The sequence below is a fragment of the Lepidochelys kempii genome, chromosome 16 (assembly GCF_965140285.1).
Source record: "Lepidochelys kempii isolate rLepKem1 chromosome 16, rLepKem1.hap1, whole genome shotgun sequence".
NCBI lineage: Eukaryota > Metazoa > Chordata > Testudines > Cheloniidae > Lepidochelys > Lepidochelys kempii.
Window position 1 is genome coordinate 13,081,330 of NC_136395.1, and position 16,828 is coordinate 13,098,157.

The window sequence follows — 16,828 nt, forward strand, 5'->3', positions numbered from 1 at the left end:
CCATGCTGCTACTAGTCGTGGTCGCTCTGGGGAGGTCTTGAGAAAGTTGGTTCGCTGCCCAGTCTAGGTACATCCTAGGGGGATGGACTAAAATGTATTCACCCCATTTCTATCAGGGATGCAAACTGAGCACTCCAGTTACATATTTTAACGGAGGGAAAAAACCTGCGAGACTAGAATGCTACAAAGTGTTTAATGTATTCAGCGTAACTACAGTAGAAAACATCAAGGCCTCTGCTGAGACTGGTGCAAAGTTATTAGCATAACAGGTGTCTCTGTCACAAGAATGACGCTTTAAAGACCTATAAAAAAAAATTAATTCCCTCAATGCAAAAGCACCTCGTTCATTACACTTAACGCTGGTTTTATGCTGTCTTCATAAAGGATCAGAAAATCAGATAGAGGCTTCTTCCTCAACCCTCAAAAAGTTGGTTAATGGAACATTATGGAAATTTTCAGACAGATTTGGAGATGCTGCTGACAGCACTAGAGGGAGGAGACTGGACAGCTTCCTTCTTGCTTCACTCAATCAAGCTGCTGAAGCATGATTTCATCTGCGCTTTCCCCGCAGTGCTTCTGCTTTCCCTCCCCGCATCCGTGGGATGATCTGCAGGAGGATCCATTTATTTCTTCACATTTTCTATTAAAAGCCTCCTGAGACAAATCAGGTGGCAGCCGGGGGCAGACACTTTAGGGCTGGCAGCTCACGTAAGAAGAAGTGAATTGGGATGGGATTTCTGTGCCCACCTGCACCAGGGTCTAGTTGCAGACCCCAGGGTAAAAAGATCTATGCCCATTTGCGTACAGCTCCCAACCAGAGCCCTGATTCAACAGCAGCTTTGCCACCGACTAGGGATGGGGATAGCCCAACTTCCAGTGCAATGGGCTCCTGTTAATGCCACTATTATCAACAAGAAGTGCAGGGACTCAGCACCACTGGAAGTTGAGCCATTAGTATCTAGTCTGGAAGGAGGTCCTATTTGCATCCTCACCTGGACTTCAGTTCTCCAAAGCAGTGGAGGGAAGGACTTAAGTGCACACCCAGCTGGGGCCCAGATGAGGATGCTAATGGCATCTCCACCTGGGACAGATACCGATGGCCTGGGTTTTAACCATGCAGAGTGATGCAGCTGCCAGTGGCTGGAAGTGGAGGATGCTCAGCCCATCTGTAAATGGGGCTCTAAGCTCTTTTCCCCCAGCCCCAGTAACTGGGAGCGGGGACAGCACTCTCGCATGGGGCCGGCGCTGAACTGGGGTAGGTGTTGGGCAGGTTCTTTGGACTGAGGAAGCTCATTTATTTGAGATAAGTTTGGTTTTTATAACTTTCCGATAAGGCTATGTGCTGAGGAAGCAATTCTCTCCCTCTCCTAATTAATTCCAACACAGATATCACAAGCTGGAAGCGCATGTTTTATGAATCTAGTTGACCTCCCGGTGAAGAAATGACGACACAGATGTTGTGCCTTCTTCATTGCCTCATTATTCACGTTACACCAATTTCTTCCACCGGAGACGGCTGACAGACGAGAAGCCAGACGGCAGCACAGAAGCACATGCTCCCCCAAGAGGAGGGGGCTTGAGTGTCCCTGCATCGATTGGGCCCTTCCACGCAGCCGCCAAGGACACATCGAGAAGGTCACGCTTTGAGCTATTTGGGCAGGGGGTCTCCTTTGGGAGGGCTCATGTTCAGAGGAGGAGAACAAACGTAGAGGACTCTGGAGACAACAGGCTACCTGTTAAGTGCCCAAAACGCGGGAGCAGTAAGCTCGGGGATTCTGCCGGCCAAGGTACAACTTCTTCAATGAAGCCTCAGGCAGAGAACGACCTGGAGCATTTGCCAGATGCAAGCTAACCCACTGGACGCGCCCCAGAAACATCAAGGATGTTCGGGATCCATTCACTTAGCGTGTGTCTACACTCAAAAGTTGCACCACTTTAACTAAAAGCCAGAGTAGTTAAAGCAACAACCAGCTCCCCTAGCGCAGACCCAGTTATACCAGTATAAACATGTTGTGGGCTGGGTCATACCTTGCTGCTATGGGTCAGGCGTACGTTGGTAACAGTGTCAGGGTAGATGTAAAGAGGTGGCTGAAGCAACAGCGGAAGGACCCAACATTCAGGTACATGGAAAAGCTCGAGTAGAAGCTGAACCATGTGGCCCAATGCTACAGCTTGGATCAGTGGAGCAGCTTGTCTGCGTACGGGAGAGAGGAAGGGTGGGCAGAGACCAAAGTAACCAGAAAGCTAAGCAGATGGGAACAGAAGTGCTGGTAACGTGGCCCTGACAGCAAGCTAAGAAAGGAGGCTTTTGGGGGACAGCATGCTGGCTGGAAAGGCAGGTTTGGAATAGCAAACAAAGGAATGGTCTCCTGCTGTTTGATTCCTTCTGTGCTCAGGAAAACAAGACTGTTTTCTACCATCAATTTCTCTTTCTAGCAGAAAGGCCCCAAACTTTGACTATCCACTTGTGTCAAAAAAGGGGTAACAATTGCTTATACCAGTATAGAGTAATCATCACATACAGGGAGAGGAATAACTATCAATGCATCCACACTAGGGGTTGTACCAGCATAGTTATACTGGTAAAATATCATAAACCACCACCACACAGTTATATCAGGACAAAACCTGCATATAGTTCAGACTTTAGAGGAACATGTACAATGCAAGGGACTCCTGCAACATTTGAGAACAGAAAACACAGGCTCTTGGACAAAAACTCAAAACACTGATCAGAACTATTGTGCAGGACAGACATGAAGCCACACAAGGTACCTGGCCCCACCAGAGCTCAAAGGGAAAACCTTAGTCAGAGCTGCATTCCTCCAGAAAACACACTCTGTGTGGGATGGAAGTTCTTGCCATATGGTACACAGATGAAAATGCAAATTAATGCACAGGGATAGAGCTGGATGCTGGCAGGGAGCCTGCAGGAAGGAAGATCCTGAAATGAGGTGGTAGCCACTTAAAAAAAAAAAACCCTCCACCAACCCCTATGCAGATACTAAAGCAGGAACCCCAGGGCCAGACCCACAAGGCAGGGATATGAGACAATCGGCATTCACTGGATTTTAATCTCCCTAACCAGCGTAATCAGGAGCAGCTCCAATGAAGTCAGTGGAGTTAAACAGAAGTCACACTGGTATTAGAGCAAGTCGACTCAGGCCCACTGCACCCATCCCCGGGCTACACTTCACAGCAGGCAGGAAGAGGTTGCTATATCAGAGTGAAATGTTTAAGAACACACCTTTTGCCCATCTCCGAAGCTGGCAGAACACAGCCCCTGCGACTGATCATTAGGGAATCATCAGGATACATAAGAACAGTAATAAAAATGGTAACGTATAAATAAGAGCTGAAGTAGAACAGAATCCACAGGGAGAACTGGATTCCAGCAGCTAGCTGGCTAACGCCAATGACAGCCAGGCAGAAAGTGGGTGTAGGAAATCTGACGAGGCTGGTTTGCTTTTTATTCCAGACACTCATATATTCCATAGCCGGGAGAGAGGAAGGAGATGAAACAAAGCCGTGAATTTGCTCATTACATTTCCCTGAAGACATAAGAGCCTGGTACATTCCAGCAATAAACCCAGCAGAGACAGTGGATGAATTTGTCTATGCAAACACACACCTGCGTGCATTGTTCCAGCATCTGATTACACATGCACGTCCCTGGCACCACTGATTTCAGCGGAGTCACTCCTCTCACAGCAGCATCGGGGAGGGCAGAATCCAGCCTACAGCATGCATGACCAAGGGCCTTTTGCGGCTGGCAGGGTTTAGAAATTGCTGCTTTACCAGTTTCTTGGAATGAGCCATTGCACCAGTCCAGTTGGTAGATGGGTTTTAGCCTCCAGGCTTTGGGCAGTGAGTTGACGCAAGACTAGTGCCGGTGGTGTTTACCTGAAGCATATCCCTACCTGGAGGCTGCACACCTGGGTGCATGCCTCGCCTCCCCAGGGATCCTTTGAACTTTGCGCTCAGACTCTGACCCAGCACAATTCTGGTGGCTTTGAGCAGGGCTGATTTACCTCTTTGCTCCCCCTCCATCATTGGGAAGATTCTTGCCCTGCCTCCTTTTGATCAAAGAGGAACTCATTATTACTCTCAAATCCATTTTTCAGCTCACGAAGGGCCATAATACAGCAAAGGGAGAGGAATCCTGCCTGTCAGGGTTTGGCTTCAGACATTTCTTGTGAGCTTGCCAGCAGGCAACAATGAAGCCAGCTCCTTCTGGGAGGTACCAGTGTCTTCAACTTCCCGTCATCAGGAACCTGACTCCATCTGGCTTGTGGGCTATAACCACCAATGCTGGCTTTGGTGATGGGCTCTGCTTACATGGCATTTAGCATGTGATACATGATACTCCACTCCAGCTAGCTTGGGAGACCTGGGTTCAAGTCCTTACTCTGCCACAGACTTCCTGGGTAACCTTCGGCAAGTCACAGTCTCTCTGTGCCTCAGCTTCCCACATGTACAATGTGTCCTATCACATCAGGATCAATACATTAAAGATTGTGAGGTGCTGAGAGAGGCCACACAAAGTGCAATAGATAATGTGCTCAGTAGAAGCACCGAGAACCAAAAGAGCTACATTGTAGAGATTAAGCATGCTCCTTTCACCAGCTCCTGCAGCACTCCCCCTAGAGTCCCCTAAATAAGACCCATCTCCAAGCCAGATGCTGTTAAATGCAGCTCTCGGCATGGATTTATAGTGGCCCAGAACGATAATTAAACAGGGGAACAAGCTGGAGGGGGAAAAAAGAAAACTGAGAACTGCGTGTTTTGTTTAATTCAGCAATTTACAGGGCAAGAATAATTAGTGGTTTTAAATGTTTTGACACAAGCAGCCCCAATAATCATGATAAATCATATCAGGCATATGCCCAGATCCTTGAAGTGACAGATGACAAACAGAGCAGTGACAAGACGCTCCATCATGCATGGAATCATTGAGTTAATGGAAGAATTATTGCTTGTGAAATCCACTCCAGTCCTATTGTGGGGAACATTCCAATTTATCAAAGCCAAATGAACATTAATTGCTGCAGCCTGGTAAATTTTCGAGCCGCTCTGACCTTCATTGAATTTTAATCCAAAACAGATAAGATTTACTTCCACACAAGAGGAAACAACACAATTAAACCCAAATGACAGCTAAGATTATGGAAAAAAACACAACAGGTGTAATGACAAAAATATTGATTCCTTTCTACATGTCATTGCGCAAAAGAAAAATAAATAAAAAATATCCTGCATTTGCATATTCCCCTGCCCCCACCATTTTCATTCAGGAGATGAATTTTGGATGCTCAAGCCAAGACGAAAGGGGTGGCAGACAGTAATGGAGACAATTCCCTCTAACTGCGGTAATTAATGTTATGTCTCATTGGGGAGAGATTAGGAAAAACAGTGAGGGGGAAAAAACAAGTATTATTTTGCTATTAAAGATGCCCTTGAGCTGGGGAACATTAGCAGCAGAAGCTGGATTTGGGTAATTGCTGTACTGTATTCATGGCTTGTACTCATACCCCAATGACCAGAAATACAGCCACGTGTACCCATCGAATGTATCCCCATTCTTAACCTTCCAGGCAATCCCCGACGTTTATCCATTCCTATCGGGAGCATCTCTTACTCCCCATTACTGCCAGTTCTGGGAGCTGAGCTCTGGTTCTCCTCCCCTTCCCTAGGGGAAGTAGTTCAGTGTAAACACAATTAGCTGAATTTAAAAGGATAAAAGTTCCTCACGCTTTCACTGCATTAAGAATATAATGCAAAAGAACCAAAACCAGGAGCACCAGAAGACTAAGTGAAAGATAAAGGAAAAGCAACTGTGAAAGATGCCAAGTACCATTACATGGAAGGTGTGATAGGGTCACTCCTGCAGCTCATTTGCACGATGTTATCCTCACCCCCACCGTGAGCTGCACTCTGCTCCCCAGCTCACACCGTCACTGCAGAATTGCACAGGTTCCCCCTGCTTTTTTGGTTCCGCCTCCCGACTTGGAGCACTGATTTTAGCCTGTTTACCACAAGTGCAGCGAACACGGAACGTACATCTGCAAGCATCTCAGCCTTCAGGACCTGTATCCCCAGCCCCATCCTCTTGCACTGTACACTCCAGGCAGAGAACAAGGCTACCAGAAAACCACGCAGTGCATAAGCAGCATCAACACCACCACAAATCCAAAAGAAAAATGTTTCTTTAAGATGGTGTTCAGTCAAACACACAACGCTTCCTAAAGCGCGGTCACCCAATCCCAGACACAGATACTCCACAGGCAACCTTAACTCTGTCCCTGTACCCTGCCATGCTGCAAATCGGACACAGAATGTGCACGCAAGTAAAGGTAAACAGCACAGCTCCTTAAATCAGATTCAAAGATAAGCCCAGGCCATGCCAGTTCCCTCTTGTCCCCTATGTGAAGCAGGTGAGATCATAGCTCTATCTAGGCTGCTGGTGAATGGGACCCACAGATAGCGTCTGTAGAAGGGGTGAGGTCGCAGTAGCTATTCATCTCCTACGGGGAGTGCAGGGGTGGCCTCAGAACCCCTTCTGCATAGCAGTCAGGATGTGTCTCGTCTACCGAGGGGGTAAGTAGGGGAGATTGAATTTTTTTGGCATAAAGTGGAATAAGAGAGGAGAGTGTTTAGCAAGTCTAATGAGTAGGGCCCTACCAAATTCACGACCGTGAAAAATTCATCATGGATCATGAAATCTGGTCTCCCACCGTGAAATCTGGTCTTTTGTGTGCTTTTACCTTATACTATACAGATTTCACGGGGTGTTACGGGGGGTTGGAGAGTTATTGGGGCGGGGGGGGTGGGGGTTGAGGTATTGCCACCCTTACTTCTGCACTACCTTCAAAGCTGGGCGGCCCGGCGGCTGCTGACTGAGGGCCCAGCTCTGCAGGCAGCAGCCCAGAGACCATACCACACCCTGCCATCCTGACTTCTGCGCTTCTGCTGGCGGTGGCTCTGCCTTCAGAGCTGGGCTCCCGGCCAGCAGCTGCCGCTCTCCAGCAGCACTGCAGAGGTAAGGGGAGCAGTAACGCAACCCCCCCCCCTACAATAATCTTGTGACACCCCCCCAACTCCTTTTTGGGTCAGGATCCCGACAATTACAACACTGTGAAATTTCAGATTTAAATATCTGAAATCATGAAATTAACCATTTTTAAAATCCTATGACAGTGAAATTGACCGAAGTGGACTGTGAATTTAGTAGGGCCCTACCAAGGAGGGCAAGAAGAAAATGGTGTGGTCTGAACTAGAACGGCAAGATGGAATATCTATGGGGACGGCAAGAGGTTAGGTACTGAGTGAGCCCAGGCGCTGGGGTCTGGCACAGTAGGTGGTCGATGACACTGCAGGGAGAGTATGAGATAGTTATGGGACTCCTATGGGAGTAGCAGAAGCGGTACAACACGTACGTCAGGCTGCCCTGGGACGTAGGTTTAGGGGGGGGTCAGGGATAAGGCAGGGCATAGCGAAGGCTGCGTCTACACTTAAAACGCGACAGCTCTGCTGCGGCAGTACGTCGGTGCAGATATTTATTACAGCAGCGGGGGAGGGGGCGGGGGGGAGAGGGTCTCCCGTTGATGTAGTGAATCCACCTTGCTTAGAGGCAAGAGCTAAGTCAGCAGAATTCTTCCATCCACCTAGCGCTGTAAAAATGGAACTTTGGCGTTGTTAAGCCAACTTCTCGGGGTTTTTTTTTAATTTTATTTATTTATTTTACACACCCATGAGCAATGTAGCTGGCTCAATTTAATTTTTTGAGTGTAGACCAGCCCTACAGCTATTTGAGCAAAACACACCCCCAGATGAAAAATCTCTTCTGAAAACAAAGCGTTTCACCTGGTTTTGCGTAAGCTGTAAATTTTGCATGGTTTTGAGGCAAAAGCCATATATCTGCTCCCATTCACTCAAAACTTGGCCCGGATTCACTTGAAAAGTTAATGAATCTTTCAACCAGACTGGGCAAAGTTTCAAGTTTGTAATGAAACCCAGCACTGGGGTTTCACTCAGTTCTGCGAGATTCCTACAGGCTATTCCACATGGGAACACGCATATGAGCCACCACACCAAATCAGACCAACGGTCCCTCCAGGACCACATCCTCCCTCCAACTCTGCTTAGGAGAGAAAGGTGCAATTATGGCATCAATTTACACCTCGGAAAAGTGTCTTCCTAACCTTGACCACTTAGTAGTTGGCTTATGCCCTGAAACATGAGAGTTTATATTGCTTTTAAAAAATTGATCCCATCTAACATTAACTGTGAATGTTCTCATTAGCCACATAAATGTCTAATCCTTTTCTGCATTCAGCTAAGCTCTTGGCCTCAGTGATGTACTGTGGCAATGAGGTTCACAGGTTAATTACGTATTATGAAAGAACAGGATTTCCTTTTCATGTTTTTAGGTTTGTCGTCTTTCAGTTCCATTGACTGTCCCCTTGCTTATGAATAAGAGCATCCAATTTACCTTCTCCATCCCATTCGTTATGTATGCTTCTATCATGCCCTCTTTCCTCTCCTCTCTATAGTCCCAGCCAATTCACTCTCTCTTTATATGGAAGTGTCAAGGCAATGTATCTTTTTATAGATACATATACTTGATGTCCCAGCTAAATCCGCAACCCACTTTTGTAATGCATTTAGTGAACTTGCTTATGTAGGTTTGATCTTTTAAAAAAGTGGAGCAAGTCCCTGCTCAAGTGGAAAACAAGGATCCAAGTAGCCCAGAAAAATCTAGCAAGCACAAGTTCTGAACCAATGCACGAATTCAAAGCTATGAACACATACACTAAACAGGCGTGGACTGGAGATACCTTCCTACAACTGCCCTTTCCGTGCATTCTCCGCCATCCAATGCAGTTGGAGGGCACTTTCTCAGAAGTCTGTGATTTCAACCCCCCAGCAAGACCACTCAGCAATGAAGAAGCAACACAAACATAACCATAACAGCTAAGAGAGTAAGGATTGCTCAGTGGTTAGGGCTTTAGCCTGGGATTTGGGAAACCCAGGTTCAATGCTAAGCTCTGCCACAGACTTTCCTTGGGCAACTAAGTCACTGAGTCTCTCTGTGCCTCAGATCCCCATTGGTAAAATGGGGAGAATAGCACTTCCCCTGTCTCACAGGGTGCTCTACGAATAAGGACCCAGATCCTATGGTAACAGAGGCCTCAGTACCGAAGACAGACTGATCCAAACGCTTGGGAAGACGGAAACTGCTTTTGCAGAACCCTGCAAGTATCAGATTGGTTTTGAATGACAAAATGACACAGGATCCGTCCACTGCTGACACCCATGTAATGGGTAGGCGTCAGCTTATAAAAAAAAAAGCATTAAGACATTCACTTGCCCTCACCAACTTGTCTCGCGTCAGAACTTAACACTGGTGAGAAGTGTTCCCATATGCAGCACACAGAGGCAAGGGAGGCTTCCATATGCAACACCCCTGCCCTGGAAAGAATTACCTTTAGAAACAGGAATAACTCATTTTCCAGGCCCATTCAGTCATTTGTCTTGCTCTGCCAAACCCCAGTAACCAGGGACCGCTATGTTGGTTGGGGATATAGACGTTTGCACACCGGAAGCTGGACTGAGGCAAACCAGCCTATCACCCTTTTAGCGCCCCCGTCTCACTTCCGTCCAGCCACCAGTCCCTCCCAGCTGCTCCTCTTGGCCCACCAGATTGGGCAGGGAAGGGAAGAAAGATTCACTCACCATGACAGAAATGTGAAGAATGTGCATCTGCTCCTCCACAATCTCAGAAGGCTCTTGAAGGGTGGGCGGGGTGGCCCGGGACAGCTGCTCAGCACTGCTCATGGAGACGTGGAAATACAGGGTGCCGTTCTCCAGCCACTGCTGCTTCCAGTGCACCAAGGAAATATCCGCCACAGTCCCAGACATCTCTGCAGTAACAGAAACAACTGGGGTTCAGTTTCCGCACTCACGAGAGAGTTGCGTTCAAACACACGTCCCACGTCACTGCACAACAGACAGACCACCTGAGAGAGAGACTTGCTCCTCTCACCCTAGTGCTTTGAGCAAGGGACTAGGAGCCAGGACAACTGGGATCGATCCCCAAAACTGCATCCGATCTGCTGGGTGACCTGGGGCACATCACTCCATGCCTGTTCCTCATTTCCCCCATATACAGAATGAGAATACTGCCCTTGCTTCAGAGGCTGGGGTAGTTGTGAGGCCTAATTAATTACTGGCTAGAAAGTGCTTTGAGATCTTTGGATGAGATGTGCAACAGAAACGCAAGATATTTATTGTAATCTGTTTTTAAACACTGTTCAGCCCTTGTGATAGGGCTGTTATGTAAACCTGGTCATTCTTTTTTGCAAGCTAGGAGAGAGAGGAATGGTGTACACACACGTACGTTTCTTATGCAATGAAAGGCAGAGGACCTCATCCCTGAAATACAAGGTCCCTTGACTATCCTCCAGCTGTACAGATGCTCAAGAACAACATGTAGCTCCTAGGGATCTGAGGTGTTATCTCAACAGGGGTTTTGCCATTAGTTCAAATTGGAGGAAGAAGCCAGAGAGCAGAGATCAGCAGACAGTTATAAGAAAAACACCAGGGTGGCCAAACTTACTGACCCTCTGAGCTGCCTTCAGCAAATTTCCAGAAGTTTGTGAGCTGGGCGCACCTGCCAGGGCTCAGGGTTTCTGCCCTGCAGCTGGGTGGTGCAGCTAGGGGATTCAGCACCACCATCCTGCCACAGGCAAGAAGCCCCAAGCTTGCCTACCAGACTGGTAGGCAGAGAATGGGAGAGGTGGGACGACTCTGCGAGCCGCACTTTAACTGTAAAAGAGCCACATGCGGCGGCTCGCAAGCTGCAGTTTGTCCACCCCTGAAATACGCCTTTCTCCAGGACTAGCTCACTGGCACGGCAGTTATGTTTGGCATAGAAAACCAGTCACAGCCATTTCCTCAGCACGGTGGAAAAGCACAAGGAGACACCAGCAGGAGGCAGTGCCGGTGGGAAAGCAAGCTGCTGCACGAGAGGGACACACCTAGAATGGCTCCTTTGTTAGCCTTCCTCTGCTGACATGAACTCCTGCTCTCATGCCCCGGATACTCAAATTTACACCGTAAACAGCCTGGGGCTGGGATTGTATCATACCAGGTTTTGCAAAGCACTTTGCGCACTTCGGGGACCATAAATAATCAGAGGCTTGGAAAATTCAGACCCCTTCTAGCCGAAAGCAGATGCCAAAGAGAGGGAGCCTCTGGCACAACCCAGGGACAGCAGCAGCCTGAAACTAAACAAGACCCTGAGCAGCCTCACAGCTGCCAATAAGGTTGGGAGCAGCCGTGGTGAAAGACACCGGCCTGGTCAGTTTCACACTGGAGCCTCCAGTCAAGGGGCTGATTAGCAGCTGTCAGTCTGCAGACTCAGGAAAACATCGCAGGTGTAAGGCTCTCCTAGTAGCCACCTAGTAGCGTCTAGCCTTCGACCCGTTTCTGCAGAAGTCAGTGGTTCCATTCAGGCCCCTTCACTCGGCAAAGAAAGCCCCCCGCTCTTCAGGGGCAAATGGATTTTTCCAGCCCTGAAAGCAACACACGTTTTGCATCAGAAAACACAGGACTCCTACGGTCATTGTTTTAGACAAAGAGAACAATCACGCGCTCAAAGAGAAAGCCTCATCAAGAAATCCAAACCTTTCCACAGGGCTGGGTTTACCTGTCGATCAGGTTTCTACTGTCCCACAGCAGGATGGATCCCTGGCTGCAGTCTGCAGGGACAAGGTTAGGCCAATATTACACACTCCCTTGCTCGCCTCCTCACTAATTATTCTATCGACATATCAGAGACAATGGCATCACCACCTGAATCTAATGGGAGGACAGCTAGATATCTTGACCTTGCAAGCACAGCGACCGCTAGTTTGCCCACTCTGTTGAGAATAAACTCCTGCCCAAGCCTGGAATACAAAACAGTAGGCTTGCACCTCAGAGATGCACGAATTCACTGTCACTCCGCCGCCGCCAAAGCAGGTTTTCTGCAAATAACCCAGTCCCCATCCCAGCAAATAAATAAAGCCGTTTCCAGGAGCAGCACACACCAGCAAAGGTGGCCCTTGCATTTGGCTCCCTGCAAAACAAAACTGAACCCCAGAGGTCACATTCAAGGACACTCTAGGGTTAGATAAAACTTAAAAGGAGTCTCATAAAATTAAAATCCCACATTCGTACAGCACCTCGCACAGAGTTTACCTCTCCCATAAGCGAAACATAGCTCCCTCTGGGAGGAACCTAGCATTGCGCCTCCTATAGGACACTAAGGTATGAAGCCAGCGCCGTGTCAAAGGAGGGAGAGGTTGGGGAGGCAGAACGTGATCTCACAAGAGCAGGAGGGCTTGTCCCGGACACAGCCCAACTGCAGTTTGGGGAAAGCGCTACGAGCCCTTTCAATGAACACAAGGAGATGGGGACCAGTTTAAATGTCATTTGAAAGATGGGACTTCCATCAGCACTGAGCCGATCTGCTGCCACTCGGAGGCACTGCAGCCAAAGGGAAAAGTCCCTGCCAAGTTTCGGAAAGGAGGTTCAGCCAATCATTTTTATTCCTAGGACTATGGCCGTGTCTACACTTAAACCACTATAGCTAGAACAGGGCCCCTGCAACGTAGAGTGTGTAGACACTCACTAGGGTGACGGGAGGGGCTCTCCCATTGCTCTAGTTTATGCAGCTCCCTGAAAGGCGGTAGCTAGGGCAACAGATGAATTATTCGGTCAACACTGTCTACACCACGGGTTAGATTGGCTTAACTACGTCTCTCAGGGTGCGGATTTGTCACACCCCTGAAAGACGTAGCGATGTCAATGTAAGTTTCCAGTGTAGACCAGCCCTGAGATGGAGAATCTGTGCTGATGCTTCTTTGTGGTTCTCAGGCCTTGCCTCCCAGGCTGGAAACACTCCAGAGTCAACATCCCCCCCAATCCCTACTCCTTTCCAGGAACTTCCTTCTCCCTGCCTGAATGCCTGCATGTGGTGCCTCTTAGTCAGAGCAGAACGTTTTGGGGAAGTTTTGAAGTTAGTTGAAATACAAGACCTCACTAAGCTAGACTCCTGGGAAAGGAAAACGTGCCATATTAATCAAAGCCTCCTCCCAAAGGCGGCTAGTCTGGAAACTTCAGCTTACGCTTCATTCCACAGTTTTACTGGAAATCCTGTGTCTAGGCAATTTCTGATAAGGGCTGGGTACAAAATTTGGGTGCCACTTACCACAGATTAATAAACCTCAGAACACACTAGCCTATGGGTACGTCTACCCTGCAGCTGGGAGCGAGCCTCGTATCCCCCCCGCCCCCATTGTCAATACAGGAGGATCCCATCTGCATTTTGGTAGTGACTCCCCCTACTGTGTGTGTACTCCTGGGCTCACAGCTGCACAGACTTCAATGAACTCCTGTCTGCTGCTAATCCCTCTCCCTGCCCCTTTTCGCCACCGACAACCCCGCTCGTATACGCCTCTCCCAATCTCATCACTTCTGACTTCCGTCTTCCCCCCTCCGCCAGACTCTCCTTAAGGTCTGTCACCACCCTCAACCCCATTCTCACTATCCCTTCTGCTGCGCTCCTTGACCAGCTCTCACCTTGATTAGCAAGGCGCTGTCTGACCCCACTGCCTCTCCAACCTCCAGTGTGGCCGGAAGGCTGCTGCTGAAGGTACCTTCTCTGCTTCTACACTGGCATCTTCCCCCACCTCCACTTCCTTCAGGCATTCCCATCTCTCACCTCAGCCCATTCAGCATCTTCACCTAGAGGCCTGGGCCTTCACAAATCCTCCCCCACCAACATGTCTGCCTCATCTCCAGAATGCCTAATTTCGCTGTTCCTTTTGCCTCCTCCCATTCTCTGCACCGTATCTCAGAATGCTCCCACCTATGCCTGGCTGTTCTCGCCCACCCAACACTCTCTCTTCTCCTTGTAGCACCCACTTCAAAATCCCCTTCTTCCACGCATCCCTCCTGCCCCCCCCCCCCACACCCACCCTTACCCAAACTCTCGCCCTGTGACTCGTTTTCAGTTCGCCGCCTCAACCTTATGCTGCAAGCTCTTTGGGGCAGGAAGCGAGTCTCACCCCGTCCTATCAAGCACAGGTACATTAACAGCAACGTACGAGGGGTTTGTTTTATTAATTGCCATAGGCACGATGAGATGCTCCTTCTCCTGCATCCAAGATGGTGTCCATTGCCCCAGCAGAAGGTCTGGTTAGGGTGAGCTAAAGGTCCCATCTGGCCATAAGCTCTATGCCCTTGCAGAGTGGCAGAGCCTTTCCCTGCCCCACAAAAACTTTGGTTTGTGTAGTATCCCAAAGAAACCAAGCAATAGCTGTCACATCCCCACTACTGGGAACAGGTAAACAGTCTCTTATAGCAGAACCCAGGAACTGGGCTTGAGCCAGCCACTAGGTCACCTGTTCGTGAAAAAGGTCCAAGGCGAGACCGAGAAGTAAGATCCCTTCCAACTTTGTAATTCCATTTTTTCTTTTGCTGTTTCTACAATCCTTATATATAAACATTTCATTGAAGTCTTCAAGTCACATTACTATCAAACTTAAAAGAAAAAGGGCCTAAATGCATTTGGTCGAGAACCAAGACGATTCCCATAAAAGCAGATTATGCTGACATGATGAATATAAAATGAAACAGCAGATATTAAAGTTGGAGAATTGTTACTGCATGCCTTCCAGCTCCAGGCCGGCTCAACCCCCTCCTGCTCCCGCCCCCTTTGTTTTACTGAAAGGGAAGCAAAGCAACCACAGCCGTTTCACCTTTCTCCGGTTTCCAAAGTGGGCTGCAAGTCTTGAAATAGTCAATAGCCTAAACCCATTCCCCCACCCCACCACACATACCTCCTCCCCAGTCCTTGTGGAGTGATTTAGCATTCATCAGTTACTCTGGAGGTTGCAGCCCTGCCTTATCTGTCATGGAGTTTTACAAAGCATGTTTTGTATTTAATTGGCTTGTTCTTTCTCATCTGCCCTGCTTATTGTATTTTCATTTAACTCCTGAAGGTCATTATTAAAATAAGCCAATCTGTCCAAGGCAGCTCATCTCTGGAGCATCTTCCCATGATAACCAAGCGTTCCTTGTGCTTTGCTTTCCTTCTTCCCGCTCTCTACTTTTTCCAGGTTGCTGGAATCCACCAGGCTTGTCTGCGCAAAGGACCAAATCCCTAGGGGAAAAAAGGCTCCAGGGAATTTCCAGCACACAGATCATGTCCTCTATGCCCCTTTTTCCAACACCTGGCCTGGCACCCTCCCAACAAAGATTTCACTCAGCTCACAAGGAGACTGAATTGTTACCACCATTGAAAGAGACCAGAAGAAACTGAGTACGGATCTGGGAGTATATATATTTTTTATAACGACCATGCTTGTGAACTGATCTCATGCCGGCTAGAGCCAGACCTAGCGCTGTCAACTGCTTTGGAATCTTCTCACCCGCAGCTCTGTTCTGCCCTGCAATAAGCCTCCCATTATATGCCCTAGGTTTCTTCTGCACTGAGGTACCCACAAATGTAACCCCCATTTAAACGTTATTCTGTAAGTGCTTCCGTGCTATCTACCATTTAAGATATAATCCAAAATTATGCAGCATCTCCCAGACAGAAATCTCCGCCCGCCCTTGGCAGCACAGGATTGCTCCCTACGGAATTGAGTTTTAGTGCTGCGTTCAGATTAGTTTCAAAATGACTCAAGCAACGGGGTTTCCCCCACATCCCCTGGGAGACGTATTCCACAGACAGGCCTAACTTGGAGGAATTTTTTTATCCCGCTCATCAGCTTGCGCCTTCCTTTATTTCCCACTTTCAACTCCGCTTTGTTTTCTCGGGCGTCTTTCTACAAATTGCCCTGTCCCCACAAACACACTTCACAGGGAAATGTACGCACAGGTGCACAACTGTGAAAAGGCAACAGAGAGGGAAGAGAAACTCAGAAGGTTAGGAAAGGAGGAAGATGGTGAAGGTAGCATTTTATCCCATTACTCTTAATTATCTCCCCTATTTATGTATCTACATTTAACATCTTTAGAGACATCTCCCGAGCCTCTAGGCATCCTGATAACCATTTACCACTCAAACCACTAACAACAAAAGCAACAGATCCCTGTTGGCAGATCCCAAACACAAAGGCAGCCATGCAACAAAGACACTTTGCTCCCTCTTCAGATCCCTAAAGAAGCCCCTCACCCCAGCCTTCCCCAAGGGCCCACTGAGATAGACTTTGCACTATGACTGACTATTTGGGAAGGGAGGGAGTTCCAGAATCAAGGCAGGTCTCTCTTTCACACCAACTATTGCATGGGGTGATGTCCTAGGCCACAGGGGACTCTTCCTGTTCAGCTGGTACACCCCTTGGAGTGCTGGTTAGGCACCCTGCTTACACAGGGAGCTGCCTTGTGCATTAAGCTTCAGCTTCTGAGTGGATTTAGGTTGTAGCCCCAAGTACAGCACGTTGCTGAAGTCCAGACTAGAAGTGCGGACGACTAGAAAGGGAAAGGACTCAAACCTCCCAGAGATGGAAAAAGCCACCCTAGCACTGCTGCTGTTACTTTTAAAAGTATCTCAGATTCTGTGAGGGGAAGTAGGGGTAGCTAAGTTGCAAAACTGGGCAGCAAATGCTGGCTGCACACCCTCAATCAGTGGACCCAATACAAGCCCTGCCAAATCCACTGGCTGCTTCTCCCAACTCTCCATAATCACCTCCACCTTATCTGGGTTGAGCATTGCTCGCATTCTGACAAGGAGACGCGCTCAGCCATTCTCCAAGCTTCCTTAATGGGAGACAAA

The 16,828-nt window shown here is 48.4% G+C and overlaps 1 protein-coding gene across 2 annotated transcripts in view; it reads right to left on the minus strand.

Moving 5' to 3' along the window:
• The window catches only part of ASTN2 (astrotactin 2), a 602,317-nt gene that overhangs the window by 511,560 nt on the left and 73,929 nt on the right, over nt 1–16,828 (minus strand). Inside the window, exon 2 of one of the 2 annotated variants that reach the window (XM_073314892.2) lies at nt 9,736–9,923. In XM_073314892.2, the coding sequence (XP_073170993.1) occupies nt 9,736–9,923 (188 nt within the window). Of the gene's footprint in view, nt 1–9,735; nt 9,924–16,828 lie in introns of those variants that run through there. The other variant, XM_073314893.2, reaches the window with a different exon arrangement.